We start from the raw sequence: 15,040 nt of genomic DNA on the forward strand, positions 1-15,040 counted from the left end.
TCAGGTCAGAGAATCACACCCACAGATTGTGTTGTTCGGTAACATCACATATGCGCACTCAGTCACTGGTGTATCAGTTTGCTGTCAGGGCTGTGAACAGTGTTTCCGTTAAACATTTTTTAAAAGCAACAATAATCCTGACATATAAATAACTTGGATGATATGTTTCAAAGTTCTAAAATCAGTGCTTACACAGTTTTAAAAATTCCAGTTTTTTTTAATAACTTACTTTTTATAATCATTAAAAAAACCCTGCACCTTATAAGGCAAAACTGTGGTGCACTTTGCTTTGACATTTCATGTATTATAAACAGCAGCAGTTTGTCAAAAATAGATTTTCAGCAATGTAAAACAAGATTTTCTTTTTTTTTTTTTAAATAAAGGCTTTAATACTTAAATTTAAGCAAGGAATAGAAAGATTTGATGTCTATTATAACAGGAGTTAAAGGTGGGTTGTGGGTTTTTTTTCATGGTTTAAGCAAGATTTGTTTTATTGTTTTAGAGGTAAAAATTGTGTCTGAATTCCATTTTTATATATATATACACACACACACACACCCATATAATATATTAACTGACCAGGTTTGTTTATTTTATGTTTTTAAGTACCATGGGGGAATCTCTTTCTCTTGCAGGATCTAAGGTTTTTCAGGGTAGAAGCAGGATAAAAATGCAAGAAACAACGCAGGAGCAGGTGAAAGTAGCAGTGGGTATTGCAGGGTGGAATGGGAGCAGGATTAAAAAAAATAATCAGGCGGAGGGCTCTAGCTGAAAGCAACAGGAGCTTTCACCCCACTGCCTGTCTCTACACATTGCAATAGGGTCCATGTTTAAAAGTGTGATTTGCTTATTGATATTTACAATATCCTGAACACTGTAGCAGGTAACTGGAAGCTCGCTGCGATGTAGCAGTATGTGTCCCTATTGCTGGGCTCACTCAAGAGGCTCCGTTAAATTTTGGTTAACAGTGGACAATGGAGTGGAAGATGGCAGCCTTCACAGGGGCCCACTCTGCTAAGTGAGAATTCACAATGAATGCCATCAACTCAACGACCGAATATCGCTCAGCGATCTCCCGGTCATCAGAGCAGCAACTCAACAAATCCTAAAGTTCCTCCTCAGGGCCATACAATGTGCCAAATAGGCACTTGAATAAGAATCCTGCAACCTAATGATGAAGGAGTCTCATGGGCAAAATACAAATATCTTGGAAACTTGCTGAAGACTTATAACATAGATGTCCTCACGTTGCAAGAGACCCATGTTGGCAATGACCAACAGGCTAGGCGCTACCGTATCTATGGATACAACCTAATGACTAGCCATCATCATCCTAAATATGGCTTGGCAATATACATCAAGGACACCATCACAGATTTTAATGTTATTCCACCAACCGAAGAGACCACCACATTTACCACATCTATCAAAATAGGAGAGCTCCACATTACTAACGTCTATACAGCCCCTAGCACAAGATGGCCAAAACCAGCGCTACCAGTCCATGCATCTATGCAGGTGATTTTAATTGTCACCACACTATGTGGGGCTATAAAACAAATGAAACCGATGGCGAAGATCTCATGGACTGGATATCTGCCCAAGACTTACAACTAAACTATGAACTAAAACAACAATCAACATTCCATTCAAGCCGCTGGCAATGTGAGTACAAGCCAGACCTAACATTCGTGTCTAAAGACCAACGTGGTAATACTCTTACCACAACATGTGAAGTACTATCGGCATTTCCAAACAGCCAACACAGGCCTATAATGATCTATGTAGACATCAAAATTCCTGTGTTCTTTCTGAAACAGGTACCACGATGGAATTTTGCTAAAGCTGATTAGGATGTCTACAAACAGACTGTTGAGAAAACTGTTGCAAGGATTCTAGTGAGACCAGAATGCTATCAACGGTTCACAGGCCGCTTGAAAGTAGCAGGAAAGAGGAACATTCCTTGAGGCTTCCAGAGAAAGCACAGTCCCTGCTGGATGGGAGAGATGCAGGAGTTGTTCTGGCAGTACAATCAGACCAGGGCTCTCATATTGCAAAAGCCCTGCTACACTCCCAGGGCCGGCTCCAGCGTTTTTGCTGCCCCAAGCGGAGGGGGGCAAAAAAAAAAAAAAAAAGCCGCGATCGGCGGCACTTCGGCGGCAGCGCTACAGCCGCCGCTTCATTCTTCTGCAGCAATTCGGCGGCGGGTCCTTCCCTCCAAGAGTGACTGAGGGACCCGCCGCCGAATTGCCGCCGAAGAGCCGGACGTGACGCCCCTTTCCATTGGCCGGTAGCTTCCTGTGGTAAACATATCTGGGAGTGAAACTCGATCGCACCCTATCCCCATGATCATCTTGAGAAGGTAGCTGCAAAGATAAAAACGAGAGCCAGCATAATCCAGAAACTAACAGGTACAACCTGGGGTGCATCAGCATCAGGGTTGCGAACATCTGCAATAACACTTGTATATTCAGTAGCTGAATATTGTGCACCGGAATGGAGCAGATGCAGCCACACACGACTTGTGGATACTCAGCTAAATAGCGATGCGGTGAATCACAGGAACCCTTAAGTCAACTCCAACACCACGGCTGCCTGTTCGGTCTAACATCGCTCTCCTGCCGATACACCAAACAGCTGCAACATACAACAAAGCTCAGCGAATTCAGGAAAACAGATGCCTTCCTATTCATCAAGACCTTGACAACACCCCCCCATCCCCCACCCGCAAGGTCTTAAGTCCCACAAACCTTTCTGGGGACATTCATTTAGCCTCATGCAATCAGGTTATGATCAGGAGGCTTGGAAAGCAGATTGGGCTAAACAAGACTAAGCACCTTGTGCCAGATCCCATGCAGAAGGTTCCTAGGTTTGACCTTCCACGGTCATCTTGGTCAACTCTGAACCAAATTCAAACCAACCATGGTAGATGCGGCTAGCTAATGCACAAATGGAAAATCAAGGACTCCCCGGTGTGCAAGTGTGGTTCCCCAGGACTGACCATCGACCATATCACTACCTACTGCCCAACTGATAAATATGAAGGAGGCATCACTGCAATAAATTCTGCTACTCCTGACGTAGCCATTTGGCTCGATCAACTTCAGGTGAAATTGTAGTTGCTGCTCTACACCAGCCATACGAAAGAACAGCGGAAAATGCAAATTATAGTACGTACATCAAAATAAAAGCTCCAGGGAGAAACCCTGAAATGGCTGAGGAAATGTTGGTGGGAACAACTGCCTTCTCACTTTGAAGGATGAGGTGACAGTGTTACCTTTAGGTTTTAAAAGTCATGATCAGATCTGTACATGTTACATAGTAAAAAAATAACACAAATACCCCACACACACACACGCTCCCCACCTGCCCAAGTGAAAAGCTCCACAGTGGTGACCTGGGTCCGGAGTCTGGGAGAACATCTCTTTGGATTTACCTACTAACATAGGTGCAGGAAGCAAGGGTGCTGGCTTGAAAGGGTGTCCATCATATAAAGGGTTTACAGTTTGGTTCAATGGCTCTCATTATACCCCACTATACAAATTGTTCCAGCACCTGTGCCTACTAATCTCCCATGCGTGCCCCATTTTTTTCAGGGTATTTCTCATCTCCCCTTTTTTATTTTACTCCTGAGTCCCTCCTCTGCTGGAGTCACAGAACCTCAGATGTCCTCAAGGCGAGTGAAGGCTAAAGCGAGGGTCGCATTAGTAACAAGAGCAGACCAGACCTCCTCAACTATATTGGACGTGGGCCATGGGGCTGAACTTGAGATGTCAGCTTATATCCTAAGCAACTGCAATTCAGTCTTGTCCAGTGAGGCCCAGCGACAGGCCCTCTATACAGAGTGCCCATCCCCCTCCTAGTCATTCATGTCCCTTCTATCTCCCGGTGCCGTCCGCCTGCCATCGTGTGGGGATGTTTCCCAAGCAGAAGTTGGTTCCCCTGCGTGTCCCCACGGTACCGTTGCTGCATTTTCAGTTGAGAGAGAAGGATCCTCCTCAGCTGGTGTCCCTGGTTCCCCTTTCAGGTAGTGACAGAAGGAAGTCTACGGGCTGGGTTTCCACCTCTCCTCCAGGGGCTCAGACACAGTCAGATCTGATGAGGTGAAGCTCTCTCTAAACCATAGACGTTTCAACTCCTCCTCCTGCCTTTCGTCTGACTAACGCACCTGCTGAACGTTAACTCCACTGGCTACCACGTATCTTCCATCTTTACAACAAGGAGTCCGGCCTCTGCTCCCTGTCCGGGGCTCCGAGAAACCTCCGGATGCCCTTGCTCCGTGCTGTGGAGAGTCTCATGTTCTTTCAGAGATTCCTCGTATCGGAAGCTTTTCCCACACATGCCACATTGATGTGGCCGCTCCCGAACATGGACCTGTTGGTGTGTCTCTAGCTCAGGCTTCCCCATGAAGCTTTCCCCGCATTCAGTGCAACGCTTCAGCCCTTCTCCCGGGTCGTTACCCTGATGGTCGACAGACCCGCCATGGCTTTTAGCAGCTGGGCCGCCCTGGTGGGGTCTTTCTTCCACGTGATTTCTTTGGTGCTTCATGAAGCTCCTCTTCAGCATGAAGCTCTTGCTGCACGCCGTGCACTGGAAGGGCCGCTCGCCGGTGTGCAGGCGCTGGTGGTTGAGCAGATACTCCTTGCGGCAGTAGCTCTTCTCACACTCGGTGCACTTGTAAGGCCGCTCTCCCGTGTGGATGCGGTAGTGGTTGTTGAGCTTGGACTTCTCGCTGAAGCTGTTGTCGCACTGGGTGCACTTGTAGGGGCGCTCGCCTGTGTGGATACGGTAGTGGTTGGTCAGCTTGGACTGCTGAGTGAAGCTCTTACCGCACTCGCTGCACTTGTAGGGGCGCTCGCCGGTGTGCAGGCGCTGGTGCGAGATGAGCACGGCCTTCTGCCGGAAGCTTTTCTCGCACGCCGTGCACTGGAAGGGCCGTTCCCCCGTGTGCACACGCTGGTGGTTGAGCAGATACACTTTGCGGCTGTAGCTCTTCTCGCACTCACTGCACTTGTAGGGCTTCTCCCCGCGGTGAATCATCTGGTGTCGCAGCAGCTCCGACTGGCAGTTGAAGCTCTTCTCGCACTCGGTGCACTTGTAGGGCCGCACCTTGGCGTGGCTCCGCAGGTGTTTGACGAAATTCCCCTTCAGCCGGAAGCTCTTCCCGCATTCACTGCAGGCAAAGGGCTTCTCTCCCGGCTGCACCACGAAGCCCTTGAGCAGGCTGAAGTCTCGGTCGCACTGGGTGGATTTCTCCACTCTGATGACTGCGGGGCTAGCCAGCTGTGCAGCCGCTCCCTGCTGTAGGCTCTGCAAAACCTCCTCTTCTGATTTCACCGATGACATCCCATGCGGCTCCAGCTTCTCCAGACATCCTTTCCGGGGCTTCTCCTTCTCTTTGCTCGCTGTCTCATCATCTGCTAGAATAGAAAGAGAGAGAGAGAGAGAGAGAGAGACGGGCATTAGGACGGGCTTTGATCTGGAAGGAAACTCCCCTGGCTAAGAGATTCTGTTCAGAAAAAAATGACACTTTTTAATGGCCCAATAAATAGTTTATAGCTTCAGCGTATGAATTCAACAGACCTGAAGTAGGGCTCGTCTTGGCTTGAAATCTTGTGTGCTAAACCGCACAATTTGGGTTGGATGTCATGACACTTCTAGCCTGCACACCTCCTGCATCACAGCACGACTGATGTTATGAGCCTGAAACCACCCCTCCAAGTTGGGTGTCGAGGGGTAAACATTCCCCCACAGAAGGCATGGGGGCAGGGTAAAGGAGGGGCCCTGTTCCTCTGCATCCCATCAAACACTCAGAAAGTTGAAAGACGGGATAAGTGCCCCCTATTACTCCCGAGAGGTGGGGAGCTTGACCGACACCTGCCATCGAGTGACGGCTGTACATTTCCAATGGGGCTATTTGACTGTAAGCTCTTTGGGGCAGAGATTGTCTTCTTGTTGTGTGTTCATACAGCACCTAGCACAACGGGGGCCCTGATTCGGGACTGCAATACAAACAACAATCAACGTTCACTAATAGGAAGAAAACCCAGAAGTGGAGGAGCTCCGAGGAGCCGCAGGTAGCTACTCCGCTCACCTCCGTTGAGGTGTTTCAATCCCTTAGGGCCCCACTCCCCCTCAGAGCCAATGGGAGCTTTGCACAAGGGCAGCCAGCCATTGCTCACCCATGCGGGAGCCTGTGAGAATTCTTCCTTCCCCCAATTCCTGCTGGTCCCCAGCATCCAGCTCTTCCTCTCCTTTGATCCAGGGTGAAGTGGCAGATGTGGAACCTGGTGATTGATGATGTTAATGAGACACAGAAACAGATCAGAGTGGGTTTTACCAACACCTATTGACCTCTTTGTGCAAAGGGTTTGGGGCTGGAGCTGTCTGGGATGGGTGGAAGGATCAGTGACATTTTGTGGAGAGAAGGAAAAACAGACGAGCAAACACATCCAGACAGATGCAGTTATACAAGTTGATGGGCCGGGGCTGTTCACTCCCCTCACTGAGTCCGAGTTCGAACCCTCTGCTCACCTGCGCTGGGCTCCAGGGGAATTTCTCTGTCTGGCGAACCCCCCTGGGCCCTGATACACGGCTCCTCCCCTCCTTCAGCCTGGGGCAGGATGTCAGGGTTGGAAATGGCCTGGCCTATTCATGAAGACAGAGAGGAGGGGAAAGGAGTGTTTTATTCATATTCACCAGGCACTTACATGTGATTTTAAACCTGAGCTGAACAGAGGCAGGACTGGTGATCCTCAGGAAAGCAGATCTCTGCTAGGAAATGGATTGCTTTTCCCGGGGGAGCCTGAGGAATCCCCACACTCCTGTAATATTGTTGCCTGCAGGGCCACACAGCTGCCCCTGCCATGCCCACTTTTCATCCTCTTGTCTCAGTGGGTTCACTTCTGCCTGGGCGGGGATTAGGGTGAAAAGGGGGCATGGCAGGGGCTGAGACAGGGCGTGGCTGACATGTAGGTTTTAAAGTGCAAATCCAGTTCAAGACAACGACGTGCCTGGCAGGTACTTTGAGGGCTCTGAGAGACTCCTATTGCCAGCCAGGAGGAGCAGTTCCCCTGAGCGCGCTCTGGAGCTGCACTTCCAACAGGGAGTTCAGTGCCTCATATGCTGAGCACAGGGCGCTTCGTGGCCCACTGGCCTGCAGCCCCGCTCCTCTCCTCTTCCTTCAGCTTGCTGGATGAGGAGTAACGAAGCGCTGGGCTCTGCAGCCCTGCTGACGACTCTCCCAGCCCTCACCCAAACCCTGCACTTTCAAGCCCTTACAGTGGACGTGTGGGTTTGTGATACTTGGTAGCACTCACCTGCGCTGGGGTCCACAGCGATTTCTCTTTCCACCAGCCCTTCCTTCTTCTGGTCTCTTTCCTCCAATCCTTCCAGGGATTCCCGCTGATCCCCGACACACGGCTCCTCCCCTCGTTCAATGCGGGATAAAACGTCTGGCTTAGAAACAGCGTAGTCTGTTCATGGTAGCAGATGTTAAGGGAACACCATGGCCTATTAATATTCATTGCAAATAATGCTAAATAATTTAAATCCAAATCCCCTTCTCTCGTTGGAGCTGACGACAGATCTGAAAGGAGGCCAATACCTAATAAGGAGCCTGTAAAAAGATACCATTCCTTGTGGCGGTCGGATGTGCTCCCCCGCAGAAGAGCCGGGGGTCACCACATAGAAGGGGAGTTGATATGCACAGTGGTATATTAACCCATTTGTTTGTGAACCTAACCCTGGACAAGGTCTACAGAGCCCCTTGGAGGCCAGAGCCAGTTCAGGGAGGAATGCGCAATGCTATATTACCAGGTGACACAAAAGGAGAGGTTACTTAGCTTACAGTAACTTGAGTTCTTCGAGATGTTGTGTCCATATGGGTGTGCTCACCGTAAGATACGTGCACACCTGTGTGCTCTCAACCAGAGACAGCAAAGCAGCATCTGCAGACCTGCACAGAGCAGCCCCTTATGCCTCCAAACAAGAGCCTATAAGGAGCAGTGGACTCGTCGCCACTCAGTTCCGTCTCTACCACCTAGCAGAGCCTCTACAGCCGAGGGGAAGGAAGGTGGGAGGTGGAGCATCCATAGAGACAAAGCATCTCAAAGTACTCAAGGTCCTATAAGGTACGTAACCTCTCCTCCACCTTCAAGTGTATATATGTCCCTATGGGTGCTCCACCAAAGGAGACTCCCAAGCAGTAACTTGACGGGGAGGTAAGTCCAAGATGGTTTGGAGGACTGCGTCACCAAAGGTAGTACCCCTAGGAGTAGGTAAGATGGCGGAATGCTTGGCAAAGTTGTGAACAGAAGACCAAGTTGCAGAACTACACATTTCTGTTATGGGAACATCTTTCAGCAGAGCTAGAGCTCTGGAGGAGTGTGCTGTTCTAACAGGTGGAAATGCAACCTGGAACTCTTTAGACAGTCAGAGTTGAAATAGGTTGTCCATTCCTCCTCTCTGCAAATGACACAAATAATCTTGGAGAAGTCCAGAGGGTCTTAGTCCTGTCAAGGTAGAAGGTGAGATCCCTTCTGACACCTAATGTAAGTAGACTGGTCTCCCCTCTAGAGGCTTTGGGTAAAACACTCCTCATTAATGTGGTATTCTGAAGAGACCTGAGGATGGGGATGCAGTGTAACCTCATCTCTATAGAAGGTAGTAAATGGCGGGTCTGCCATAACGGCACCAAGCTCTCCATTCTTTAAGAGATGGCTATAAAGAACTAAGTCCTGAGGGAGAAGTGCAGGAGAGAACAGGTGACCATAAGTACAAAGCTGGGGGTCCTCAAGGCACTGAACCAAATTAAGGTCTCACTTGGGATCCAGAGTCTCTACAGGGAGAAACAAGTTGTGTAGCCCTTGAGGAATCGGGCATAAGTGATGTGGGCAAAAACCAAGAAGCCCTCAACGGGCGAGTGGACGACTGTGACAGCAGCCAAACGTACTTTGAGTAAGGCAAGTTTATAGTGTGGACCTGGCATCAGTATAACTAAGTCACTCGGGGTGTGGATTTTTCACAACCCTGAGCAACAGTTATACCAACCTAAGCCCCAGTGTAGACAACACTACGTCAAGATGAGGGCTTCTCCCGTCGACGTAGCTACCGCCTCTCACAGAAGCGGATTAACTACACTGACTGGAGAAGCTCTCCCGTTGGCATAGTAGTATCTTTAATCAAGTGGTGCAACTGCACAGCTGCAGCATTTTAAGTGTAGACCTGCCCTGGATTCACTGCTAGACCCTGTGTTTTCCAATCCAACAGGCAGCCCAGGATTTTGGAGAGTGGAACCTCTGATGGGGGGAGGGGTAGCTCAGTGGTTTGAGCATTGGCCTGCTAAACCCAGGGTTGTGAGTTCAATCCTTCAGGGGGCCACTTAGGGATCTGGGGCAAAATCAGTACTTGGTCCTTCTAGTGAAGGCAGGGGGTTGGACTCGATGTCCTTTCGGGGTCCCTTCCAGTTCTAGGAGATAATGGAATATATGGAGATATCCTATTTATTATTATGCTTGAGACATGTGCAGAGAACCGCAGGAATGGAAGCTTTTCCACTTTTGAAGGTAAGTTTGCAAGTACTAGTTTTACTGCTAGATAGGAGAACTGACTGGACCTTATCCGAATGGGTTACTTCCATGCTCAAAGCTCACCTAGAGCGATGTGGTACTGGCAGTACTGGGGCCTCTTTCTGGCTGGTATTCTATAAAATTGTTCACCAAGGTGACCCCAGGGATTCCAGGAAGCTGATAGGGGAAGGTCCCCACAGATACTTGCAATGCCTGGATATGGAGCATCTGATGGGGTACTGAGCACTCCTCAAAATAATGGCTCAGCAGGGTGTGATGGTATAATGCTGAAAAAGAACCTTGTACTGAGACCTCAGAGTCCAAAGAAGTATCATCCCCTGGGCTGAAAGCGGGAGAACCAGATACAGGTGCCAGAAGCAGAGGCTAGACATCCAACTGGCGTTCAATCCAGGAGGATTGTGGTTGCAGGTGTCTGAGCGGTACCAGGGAAGGAGCTTTCGTAGAGGTCAGTGACAGGGGAGATGCCGGCTCCTCTGATATAAAAAGGCCCTCTGGAGAGAGAAACCTGGAGGGTACTAAAGGGTTACGGTATGCACAAGTCTGCCCTTGTCCAGGCTTTGGAACAAACGCATAGTGCTGAGATGGTGAGCGCGGTACCAGAGAGGCTTGTAGAGAAACTTCTTTGAGCGCCGAGCTCGGTGCAGGGAAGGCAACAGTACTGGAGTGTGAGAAGGAGGCCTGTGCACATCTCAGTGCCGAGAGGGGTCACTCGGCACAGAGATAGATGACTCCCTGTGCTATTAGAAGACTTCTCTGCACGCTGCTTCTTGTGAGGGGCTGGCGGGTCAGTCCTGGAATGAGACGGAGCCTCAGCTGTGCCCTTAGAGGGACGCGAGGCCTCCTTAGAGTGAGAATTAGGGGGTGACCCACCCCTCTTTCTTGTTTCCCTGATAAGGGCAAAGGGCTGCTGCTTCTCAGAACTCCTCGCCACTCAAAGTGCTGCTGGAGCGGCCTGGGATGTGGAGGCCAACGTACAGAGGAGGAGGCGGACCCCACCGGGGCTAGCGAGCATTCCATTAGAAGGAGCTTCAGTCTAGCCTATCTGTCTTTCCGAGACCTGCCTTTAAACCCGGAACTGATCTTACACTTGGACAGAACGTGGCTGTCTCCAAACCAGCTCAAATGCTTGTCACTACAGGGAAAAGACCTGTGGCAGGTTTGACAGGACTTAAACCCTGGGATCTTTGGCATAATGCAGAAGGTTAATGGATCAAAACGGATGATCGAAAGAAAAAGGGTGAGGGGATCCCTTCTCCCAAGACAGCTGTGTTAAAACTAAAAGTAGAAATAAAATAATCATATAAATAAAGCAAAAACGAAGAATAAATCACTATGTTGAGAAAGGCAGGAAGCCGAGAACCAGCGGACATGCAACCACTCCATCTCGAGCCGCAGACGGTTGAGAAGGAACCGAGTGGCAGCAGGTCTGCGCCCCCCTATATGCCCTCGTTTGAAGGCGCCACTCTGGCAGGCATGGGCCTGCAGACAGTGCTTGGTAGTCTCCAGTCAAGAGCGCATGGCGTGTGTGCATCCTACGGTGCAGCTCCCTATGGACATACACTCAAAGAACTAGCCGATACAATGGTAGGACGGAGATTTTAAATCAGCAGAAGTCTGATTTTACCATCGGATGGGGTGATCTGGCTCGTTAAGGAAACGAAGGAGGGTCTTGTAATTCGGGGACTGGCCTGCTACTCAGCACACCTGGGTTCAATTCCTGGCTCTGCCACAGACTCCCTGGGGGACGTGGCAAGTCACTTAAACTTGCCGAACGTGATCCCAAGCCCTTGGAAGTCAATGGGAGACATTCCACATCCTTCAAAGGGTTTGGGAAAACTAGATATTAGAAGAAAAGAGTTTTAAATAGGAGGGTGTGTGGTATGAGCTGTCTATTGCTAATGCTCTGGGAAGTAGTGAGTCACTGGAAATTAAAAGAACTGGAGAATAACCTGCAACTGGAACCAGAGTAGCAACTATTTCTAATCAGAGAGTGAAAACCGATCCTTACCCAGGGAGATCAGGGTCTCATAGTTCCCCTTCATCACGTTCTTGTAAAGCTCTTTCTGCCATTCGTCTAAGTTCTCCCACTCCTGCTCGTTGAAATAGACGGAGACATCATCAAATGTCACCGGCACCTGGAATCACAAGGGTTACAATAAGCTTCTTTCTTAGACTATATCGGCTTGACTCGAAGCCCGCCAAAGTGAATGCCATTGACTTCCACAGGCTTTGGAGAAGATCCTTATGGCAGAGAATGTATCTTCTGCTGTGCTCTTAGATGCACCAAGTCTGGACGAACAATTTTAGCAGAAACTTTGAAGAGTCAGGGCCAAAATCAGCAAAAAGATATGTGTCTCCTGAAAGATGCAGAGCACCCTTCGCCTCGCCAGTATTTGCAGCAGGTGGTCTGTTGAGAGCATCTGGTTGGCTGGGCACATGGGACTGGCTCTCATCTAGGTTTCCAACCACTGTTTCCAAATTGCATCAGAAGTGATGCGTAAGTACGTTCCTAATATTACTTTTCCACATCAGCTCTTGCTGGAGGTGAACAGCAAATCAGTGACTGAGCTGGAAACAGAACCCAGATGTCCTGTACATTATACATAAATGATTGGACCGACCGAGTCTGGCAAGTGAGTTATTGGACACCATGAAGCCAATAAGATCACTCCCTGCATCCACACTCTTATACAGTGGTGAATTAAAGGGCCTGCATATCAGAAGATATGAAAACCCGTTCAGTAGCTAAGTTTCTACCCCTTAGCACTAGCTGGGATATGGTTACCTTGGGGACTTCTCCCTTAGTGCCTGGGGGCAGTCTTAAAATCCAGAAGTTCCTGTTTCTCAGCAGGTTCTCCATGTTCTCCAGCCTCCTCTGCAGGAAGTTATTCTCCTGGATCAGAGTTCCCAAAATAGTCCATTTACTCTCCAGCTGGTTACCAAATTCCATCGCTGTCCTCTCACAGCCTGTTAACTTCTTCTCGGTTGTCCCTGTTCTCCCCTCCAGATTCAGTAATCGCGTGGCATGGGAATTCACCTTCCTCTCCACGGCTTGGATGGCAGCCACTACTGTCCACAAGGAGATCGCTGTAGTGTGATGATGTGCTTCGCTCACGGGAGTGTGTACAGGGACAGCGGGATCCTGTTTGCAAGAAGAGAAACTGAAAGTCAGCACCCATCCCCCGAAAGAACATCTCTAACAAAAACCCGCTGAGCGTGTCGCTATGCTAAGGGCTGAGCAGGGAGAGAAAGAAGCGTGGGTTGGTTTGTTTGATATTTTTTAGTCCTGTTCACTCAGGGATGGGAAATGCGAGTGAGATTTTATGTACGGTTTTAAAAGTGGCTCTAAGTCGATTTTATTGTAATGAGAACATTAAAAAAAAAAAAAAAAAGCAGGAAAAAACAGCCTACCTGGGGCTGGATCTTCTCCTACAGTCAGGATCCACACAGGGGAAAACTATTTCCCTTCCTGTCCTGAAGGGGATTTGAAATGGAAACCCCACAATGTCTGACTCATTTGAAGTATGGGATATTCATAGGCTATAGGGCTGAAAAGGACCATTCCATCATCTAGCCCAGTGGTTCTCAAACTTTTGTACGGGTGCCCCCTTTCACATAGCAAGCCCCTTATAAATTAAAACCACTTTTGTATATATTTAACACCATGATAAACGCTGGCGGCAAAGCGAGGTTTGGGGTGGAGGCTGACAGCTCGTGACCCCCAGTTTGAGACCCCTGATCTATCCTGACCAGCACACAAGAGGCCAGTCCCTTTTACCCACGTGTTAGTCCTAGACTCAGGCCAGTAACTAGTGCGTTCCAGCCGCCGGGAGCTGGTGTCTTGACACTGTCCCCAAGCCCGCGCTCTGCCCCGGCGGGGACCTGCAGCACCCCAGGGTGCCCGCTGCCAGCGGCTCCCGGAGGCTGAACACAACAGCACGAAGCCCGAACACGAGGGCGGGTTTCTCCGGGCAAGGGAGGCTCCGGCACAGACCAGAACCTCCCCCGCCGGGCCGGACCGGGCTGGGCCAGACGTGCGCCCAAGGGCGCCCCCGGGAACCGGGCTCCTTCCCTCCAGCGCCCGGAGCCTGCGGGGGGGACACAGCGCCCGGGGCGGATGTCAAACCCCCGGCACCGGCCCGGCCGGGCAGCCCCGCGCTCCCCGCGGCCCGGCTCCCGGGGCCCAGGCCGGGCGGGGAGAAGCTCCCGGGGCCCGAGGCTCCCCCGCCCGCCGGGCCCTTACCTGCGCAGCGGCCCGCTCGGCCATGGCCCCCCCGGGCGGGGCTTCTCCAGCGGGCCCGGCCCGGCCCGGCCGAGCTCCGCTCCCGCTCCGGGCTGGGCAGAGTCCCGGCGCCGCCTCGCCTCGCCTCGCCTGGCCACGGGCCGGCCCCGCTGCCGGGCGGAGCAGAGCGAGCGCCGCCGGGAGGGAGGGAGCCGCGGCCTGGCTGCCGGGGCCCGGGAGCGGCGGGGAGGAGCGGGGCGGCAGCGGCCCCTGGCGGCGGGAATCGCCTCCCTTTCCCCGCCGTCACCGGGCGAGAACAGGCTCCGCCCCCGGGGGACCCGCCCATCCCCGTGTCCTCAGACCACGGGCGGCCCCCGCCAGCCAGAGAGCCGGGGACAGCAATGGGGGACCGCAGGGCACTTGCCCCTAGTCCACGGTCCACGCGTGGGACAAAGCACTGACCGCCCTCAACTAGCCAGTGCCATGGGCCCCATCTCAGCTGACCCCCGAGCTCCCTCCGGGGGCTGCCTTGGTCGGGGGGGGGGGGTTCCAGCCAGTACCAAATTGTCCCCCAGGAAACCAGGTCTGGGACCAGAACAAAACAGGGAGTGGTGCTTGGGCTACTGGGCCTGCAGTAAAACCCACAGGGAGGGAGGAGAAAAGGGGCTGAAGATATTTGTAATGCAAAGTTGTTGGAAAGTGACTTAGGGAGGGTGTTTAAAAGAATCTAAAATAACTCTAGGCCTTTTGTCTCCCCTCCTCAGCGCCAACCCATTTTTGGATGCTGTGAGTTACCTGCATTTTCCTTCTGAGAGCTGACAGGTAAATTCCCCGTTCCCTCTCCCCGATTGTAATGGGCTCAGTTCCATCGTTAGCACCACACTGTGCTGGGGGGATAGGAGATAATCCACACCAGGTTTAAAACAAAGGAAGTACTTCTTCACACACCACACAGTAAACCTTTGGAACTCATTGCCAGTGGACAGTGTGAAGGCCAAGATTATAGCTAGGTTAAAAAAATTAGGTAAGTTCATGGAGGATAGGTCCATCAATGGCTATAGCCAAGATGGCCAAAGGATGCAGCCCTATACACCGGATGTCCCTAAACCCCCAACTGCCTGAAGCATCTGGCACTGGCCACTGTCAGAAGACAGGACACTGGGCTAGACGGACCATTGGTCTGACCCAGTAGGGCCACTCTTATGTTATGCTTTTATGACATTGGCAA

General features: G+C 51.0%; 1 protein-coding gene across 10 annotated transcripts in view; it reads right to left on the bottom strand.

The window, feature by feature from the left end:
• Positions 1–563: 563 nt before the first annotated feature.
• Positions 564–15,040, bottom strand: part of LOC101931677 (zinc finger protein 398-like) — a 77,729-nt gene continuing 63,252 nt past the window's right edge. For 5 of the 10 annotated variants that reach the window (XM_065586451.1, XM_065586447.1, XM_065586448.1 and 2 more), the window contains 4 exons: positions 7,320–7,475; positions 6,535–6,648; positions 6,183–6,287; positions 564–5,420 (listed from right to left, as the gene is read on the bottom strand). In XM_065586451.1, coding sequence (XP_065442523.1) covers positions 4,192–5,420; positions 6,183–6,287; positions 6,535–6,648; positions 7,320–7,475 — 1,604 coding nt within the window. In that variant the 3' untranslated portion in view covers positions 564–4,191. The remainder of the gene's footprint in view (positions 5,421–6,182; positions 6,288–6,534; positions 6,649–7,319; positions 7,476–15,040) is intronic. The other 5 variants (XM_065586450.1, XM_065586456.1, XM_065586455.1 and 2 more) reach the window with 5 other exon arrangements.

Source organism: Chrysemys picta, chromosome 2 (assembly GCF_011386835.1).
Source record: "Chrysemys picta bellii isolate R12L10 chromosome 2, ASM1138683v2, whole genome shotgun sequence".
Classification (NCBI taxonomy): domain Eukaryota; kingdom Metazoa; phylum Chordata; order Testudines; family Emydidae; genus Chrysemys; species Chrysemys picta.